General features: G+C 32.1%; 1 protein-coding gene across 1 annotated transcript; it reads right to left on the bottom strand.

Annotated features, from left to right (window-relative positions):
- Window positions 1–4,650: 4,650 nt before the first annotated feature.
- Window positions 4,651–6,691, bottom strand: LOC104212316 (small ribosomal subunit protein uS14z/uS14y/uS14x). Its single transcript, XM_009761536.2, has 3 exons — window positions 6,565–6,691; window positions 5,454–5,553; window positions 4,651–4,940 (listed from the first exon to the last, which is right to left on the bottom strand). The coding sequence occupies exons 1-3, from the start codon at window positions 6,624–6,626 to the stop codon at window positions 4,932–4,934; spliced, it is 171 nt and encodes a 56-aa protein (XP_009759838.1). The 5' UTR covers window positions 6,627–6,691; the 3' UTR covers window positions 4,651–4,931.
- Between the last annotated feature and the right edge of the window lie 568 nt (window positions 6,692–7,259).

Raw genomic sequence — 7,259 nt, 5'->3', positions numbered from 1 at the left:
AACTTATATACTACACCATCTCAACTGAATACAACCTCTGTTTTAAAAGCCAGGATTAGGACTCGCCCCGAGACGGTGCACTCGTAAAACACCTCTTGGCGTATGTGTGGGTCGGGCTTAGTTCCGTGAGACTTACGCTTCGACCTTCGGGACACGCTCGCCTCTTAGAACTTTATGCAACTATATGTAACTAACCTTGTAAACCTCGAATTTTCTTAATAAATCGTTGACTATTCAAAGTTACTTTTTTAAAGCATAAATCATTAAGTTGAGAGTATTTTATGTCATAACTAAAATAAAATTTATTGCACATTATCTACTAAGGCTTCTATGATAGTAAATTTTAAATAAATCTTTATTTAAAATGTATTTATTTATTAACTTTTGTTACATCTTTATTATATAATAGTCCATAATTTTTTTTATAATTATTTTCCTAAATAGTATTTTTCACATTTACGAGATACAATACTTATTAATTTAATAGCTCGATATTAGCTAGTAACTGTTTATAAATAATTAGTTATCATGGTATTGCATGGTGAATTATGTGTCACTTTATTAACTTGTTGAAGCTTAAAAATAAATGATGCTAGTGAATCATATTTAAATTGTTAATTATGTTTTTATATAAGTTCTCTTTCAAATAGAAAGTATATTAAATAATATGAGTATTTTAAAAAAAATATCAAATATATCGAAATTCTTTCAAGATTCATTGTTCCTTAAGAGATATGTATAAGATTTCGTATCCAATACATTACTTTTGATGTTTGAGTTGTAATGACGTTGCACCAAATTTGCATATTATGATATATGTCATACTTTTCGTATTATTCATAGTTGAATTATAATTTATAAATATTTTAAATAGATTATTTGTTATAATTTTGTGATTTTAATGTAATTTTTATAATTATTTATGATTTTATACTATCTTAAAATTAATAAAATTTAAAGATCTGTGGGACTTACGCCCCATGTCTCAGGGCTTACGCCTTGCCTCACGCCCCCGTCTTTTAAAATATTGAATACGACATCCTACTTGATCAAACTGGACCAAAATAACATCTTTTTTTAAGGATGAAATACAAGAGAATAATCCACTTCATATTTCTCTGGAAAAAAAAAAAAAAAAAAGAGATTGGTAACAAGAAAATAAAATGACCAAAGAATCTACATAATCAGTTTTGAAAACTTTTTCTTTCCGTAAACAAGTTACCAAAAGTGAAAAAAGAATCTACATAATAAATTGAGTAAGTTAATTGAAACCATTATATAAATTTACAACAATATACCATATATTGGCATAGTGTATATTGATACTTAGTTACTTATCTTCTATATATACAATCTAGGCAGCATTTTAATTTACATTTAAAAATTTAAAACTCCTATCCTATAGATTCGATTCCTTTTTTTATTTAGATAGCTTCTTAAATTACTTTTCCTCCTTTTTAGGTAAATGCTTAAATAATATATATATTACTATTCTTTTCAGAGACTATAAATACATGCAGAACATAAAGTTGTATCATATTTCAATACAAGAAAATACTCATATACTTTCATTGTTGAGATGGCAAAGGCAACATTGACTTTGTTTGTTATGTTTTGCTTAGTTTTTTGCAAATTTAGCCATATTGGGGAATCCTTTGAATTGGAAAAACAAAATCATTTGAATGATGTTAAGATAAATAAGGCTCAATGCCATAATGATGATGATTGTGTGAAATATTGTAAAGATCATCTTGGTTTCCCAGGTTGTGGATGTGAGATCAGTGGAATGTGTCGTTGTTGCGTTCCTTCACCGCCTAATGTTCAGATATAATGTACTTTGGATAATTTTATTTTGAGTAAAATGAAGATTTATAAGCTCTGACCATTTTGAGAACTTCTACTTGTTTTTTTATCTTCTATTCTCTGTTCTGTGTTTCAATTCTTGTTTTTTTTCTTGTCCATCTTTGGAAAAAGGGATCAAATCTAAGCCAAGGCCATCTCACTAATTAATTAACCCCTCGAATATACTAATTGGTTTTGGTTTAGATATTCCAAAAGGACGATAACTATAATGAACTTCGATTTAGAACTTATACAAGAATTTAATGCATATGAGGTTAAAAAAAATATGGCTAAAACATGTGAAGAACCAGAAGGTAAATATTAATGATTGTGGTGGGATGAATATGATGTCTTCACCCTTAATCAGAAATTTTCAATTCAAGTTCTGAAAGGAAAAAACCATTTCAGGGAGCGTCTCTTTTCAATGGACCTTACATGATGTTAATCCAGATTAGTCAAGGCCCGATATAAATAATGCACACCATAATGCACACCAGATAAGATAAGAAGAAGAAAAAGAAGAAGAAGAAGAAGAAGAAGAAGAAGAAGTAGGAGGTAAAATTAGAGAGAGGTAAAGAAATAAGCCACAAATAGACACTACTTATCAGCAATTAGCCATTAAATTATGCTACCAAAAATAACTAGAAAAAATTATCAATGATATACATTAAACAAAATCCAGGCAAAAAAGATTTTTTTTTCAATTGATTATGGTTAGAATTCATTGAAAATACATAAATGATGCAACATACGAAATTTGAGGAAGATTTGGTTCGGAGACAAAATTCGTTAGAAATGATATACTGTTACATTCAAAAAACCAAGGCAAGAAAAGATTTTATTTTAATGGGTATGGTTGAAATTCATGAAAACTCATGATGAGGTAATATACAAAATTTGAGTAAGATTGAAGGTGATTTGGATTAGTTTGGAGACAAAATTCATAGTTGAAACCGAGTTTAAAATTTTCTTGTAGGTGTGAGGTGATAGACTTGCGGGTACGCCCCCTAATTACACTAATGGGGATTTGCTATAGATTGATTAGTTTTACGCTGAATGTCATTTTATCGTAATCCTCCTCCTTCACGGTAATCCATCTTGATATTGATAGATTTGAAGAATCAGTGTTGTATTGGTCAAAATCTGACCGTCTCGGTCGAGCTGACCATCGTCCTGCCCTAGTGATAGGGCAATAAAGGATAACATGGCCCACTCTACATCCCATTCTCGTTACCCGTCGAATCAGAAGGAGCGATGTCTAAAGAACGACCAAGGCACACCTGGTGCGAGAAAGCGTCGGACCAAGTAAATGACAAGGGTGTCTTGACTATATATATAGTAGGGAAAACCCCTCTATAGGGGCGCTCTCTTCCTTCCTTTTCTCTACCCCGAGTTCCCTTCTTGTAATCTTCATAGTAAAGAAACAATTTGCAGAAAAACGTGTAAAGCTACCTCTCCCATCGATTGATGGGAGCTACAATGAAGAATTTCAATAAGATCGATAATATCTATTTCATCTTATGAACTATCTATTCTGTTAGTTCTTTGATCTGGAATTTATTATGTTTGACTAAGATTTACCCCTTCACTTTCTTTGATTGAATTATTCAAAAAGGTTTCATTATCTTTTGAGTCAAATAAGTGTGCCTTCAAAATCAATAAGTAAAGTGCAGACTTGGCTGAGATGAAAGTATAGTCACAGTTCCCTGATATGCCCAAATCTGGATCATTAACTCCACTGCCCCCGTAAGTGGCACAGCATATAAAAGCCCTGAAACTTGTCATACCAATTTTCAGGCAAGCTAACAGAGATCTTTTCCTCTTTACTGCGGTATCTGAACAACATAGGAATTGCACGTTCAGTAAATACAAGCTCTGTTTGGCTAGAAAATCATCTATATGCAATTCCTTTATATTTTGAGGAAGTTTCTTAATAGGTTATGTTAAGATATTGCAGTCGAGGAAGTCGACTGATGCTACTAGTCAAATGGACAAAATTGTTTCTGCTCAGGTTTAGTTCCAACAAAGAAAGGGGCAATTAAGTACTCAATACCATTGATTTCATCACCAAGCAAATTGCAACCACCACTTAGATGTAATCTTTTCAGCTGCTTCAAACCAGCGGCAGCAGCAAACAACGAAATTCTCTTAAGAAGGACAAGTTATACACTGAATTGATGCCATGGATGCTGCTGCTGATGAAACAGACATAGATTCTGTCTTCGAGGCATATGACCAAATTCCCAAAGTCACATTGGCTGCTGACCTGAGCCAATTAACGAGATGGCTTGTTGGCAAAAAACAAGCTGCCCAACGTATAAAAATATACGCTGCAACATATGCATTTGACCATGATCATATATTTGAGGAACTCTTTAACATTTTAACAGTTAAAAGAGGGTGATCATTTAGGAGGTTCCACTGCTGAAAAACATATCTCTATTATATTTCAGCCGAAGGCAATGTAATAGAAAATTCGTCTGTTACAATAATAGATTTCAGCCGAAAACAATGTACGGATCATATAGACATTCCGAACAGGGCTGAATCAATATAGTTTGACGCCCAATGATGGACAGGAAAACGTTGGTTATCTTGAATGAAGAGACGGGTCAAATGGTTTCGTGGCTCTTTACAAACTTGTTTTTAATCTTTTTACCATATTTTTCTTTTTACACATGGAAAATTCACTTTTAGAAGTAAGAGATTTGTTTTTACACATAGGAGATCTAAAAAGGTCATTTTCTTAAATTTAAGTTTGTAAAGGAGCATGATGTACAAATAGCACAATTCTTTAGAACAAACACAGGCAAGCAAATGATAGTTCTTATATTTGATAAAAAATCTCTCGACAATATGTTTCTTACTACTTCATTTGACATCCAACGAAGTTATAAGCTACTCATTTTTCCAAAAATATCTTGACAAAACAAAGTTGCGTAGGAGAGTAAATAAAAATAGAAAACTGAAACAAAGCTAAACACACAGATCGTTTAATTCTAGCAATTCACTTCTAGTACATGCTAACATAATCAAAACAATCGCATTGCACCATCGGGAGAAAGATCCTCCATGGAAACTGGTTTCGATCAGCGGTACTGCAATATAAATCAAAGAGAGTAATCACTAGCATAGAAATTGAATAAATGGATAGAATCAAATGAAAGATAGTCCAAAAACCAAAATGAATGAATCATCTTATAGTTAAGTACTCAGAAATTGCCTACCTAGATTTTTGGTAAATCAGAAATGCAAAGAAAAGAAATTTTGAGAATGCTCTTTGTACTGAGTTAGGGTGATGAACCAAATATCCAAAGGGTTATTATTAATGATATGACTACAGAATTGCATAAACTAGGAAATAACTTCCAAGTCAATTATAACTCAGGTATCCAATTTTCTACCATGTTCCTATTGCTATAGTTGCAAATCAAGGGTCTTGGACTACAAATTTAGCTGCGATTTGCCAGATAAAGAAAAGATAACAGAGCTTAGCTCGAACCGTAGACAAGTAGCTCACTATCCAGGCAATCTAGAGGGACCAGTGTAATAAAAGAATTCAGTTTCTCGTTCTTTCTTTTGTTGATTAGTACGCAGATTCAGCATTTTACCTTAATGAAGCCAATTTCCTTGGCATTACTGCGGAAGCACTGCCTGCAGCACATGAGCCCATACTTCCTAATGATGGCATGGGGATTGCCACATACGCGGCTGTATAAATACAAAGAGTAATCAGATATACAACAAATATTTTTCAGAAAACACTCTTAACATGAGAGTAAATCCAACTACGGAAGCTAAAAGGAGTGAATATCCAAAGGCACATTGTCTAGCACCGTTGATTGATAGTCATAGTAATACTCAAAAGTCAAAACAAAAGATGTCATCTAAGCCAAAACTTGCAAACCACAAAATGCATATAAAAATCTTCATCAGAAACTCTTTTCCCCAATGCAAATCAGAAACCAACGTATAGAAGCTAACAGGAATTCCAAAATACAGTGTCTTGAGCAATACTCCTACTTTAAATCAAACGGAAGAAAACCACGTAAAGCAAAAAGCTTCCAAAAACACACATCTAGTTCATTTTAATAGGGCACTACGAAGCTGTAGCAAAGCACTAGAAATATAGCACTTAATACCAGAGATTAGAAACTCGAATTCTACAACTCGCCTAAATGCCCAGATCATACTTCATAGATAAAATTTTTACAGGAAAATAAATATACAGGAACGAATTAAACAACTAAAATTTATGAAAAGAAATTAACTGTAACCCACTAGGAACGATTTGATCAGCATTGTAAGTGGCACTTAAGAGCTCTTTCATATCATAAATTGCCTTGTTGTGTCATTCAAAACTCTTTTAAACCATAATTTACGCAATTATTGATCATATTTGAACAATCTAAAGTACTCAATTTTAATAGCTCATGTTTACATCACGAGTCACGACACATAACAAATCTGCCAGGCTTTTGACTGAAAATGTCCCAAATTGCCGCTAGAAAACATACAGTTCACACATCTCTACAATAATTCAATTAAAAGTTTCAGTATATCTCTTCTTTATAATTCCAAAAACGATATTACTCTAGTTTTTATTTTCAGCATTACAAATCGAGCATCCATGAGAAAAATAGAACAAAAATAAGTGAAGCTAAAGATATAAATCTCAAAAAAAATCTATTAAATCAAATAGAAAGAGAGAAGAAAGACTACCAGGTGCGAGAGCCAGGGCCGTAGTTTTTGGGGTGAGCGTTCCAGATGTTGGAGTGACCCATCTTCTGAAGTCGGCTGCAGACTGCGCTTCTGAAATGTATGGAAAAACCCTAATGTTTAGACTTGGGAGGAGATATATAAATAGGCATTACTTTAGGGGCATTCGTGGAATTACACCTCCTACAATACTATAATAATTGTTTTTTCTCTTTGATAAAAACATTTCAGATTATAATTAAAAGTATTTATAATATATTATAGCATATTAATTATCAGTTGATGTTTATCTCACTATATATCGAAAGTTATTCTTATAATTGTGGGAGCTAATTGAGTGTGTAGAGCTTAAACTCTTCAATGTTTATGTTCTTTCATTGTTGTTATCTCGAAATCTATAAGCTAAGAAAAAGAAACGTTCAAAAAAATCTATTTAGTTTTTTTATTCAAATATTTTGTATACTCTGTATTTTCCATTAAGGCTGTTAATCTTAAAACTTTTCTTTAAGGGTTTTGTAGGCATGTAAACTTTATTGGATTTAAATTCAATAAATAATTTGAATGACATTTGAAAGGAATTTTTATATTCCTATACACTATATGAAACTATATTACCCTCCCTATTCAAGTTTTACTATAATTACATTTTATATACTCAATTATCATTTATGTACATTTTAAGGGAATTAATGATAATA

This window comes from Nicotiana sylvestris, chromosome 3 (assembly GCF_000393655.2).
Source record: "Nicotiana sylvestris chromosome 3, ASM39365v2, whole genome shotgun sequence".
Taxonomy (NCBI): domain Eukaryota; kingdom Viridiplantae; phylum Streptophyta; class Magnoliopsida; order Solanales; family Solanaceae; genus Nicotiana; species Nicotiana sylvestris.
The sequence above is the reverse complement of the archived record's forward strand: the minus strand, read 5'-3'. Positions and strand labels throughout refer to the sequence as shown.

Coding starts and splice junctions, on each gene's coding strand:
- LOC104212316 (XM_009761536.2), bottom strand. CDS start 6,626: ATGGGTCACTCCAACATCTGGAACGCTCACCCCAAAAACTACGGCCCT. Junction 5,554..6,564: donor GGCCCTGGCTCTCGCACCTG/GTAGTCTTTCTT, acceptor GTATTTATACAG/CCGCGTATGTGGCAATCCCC.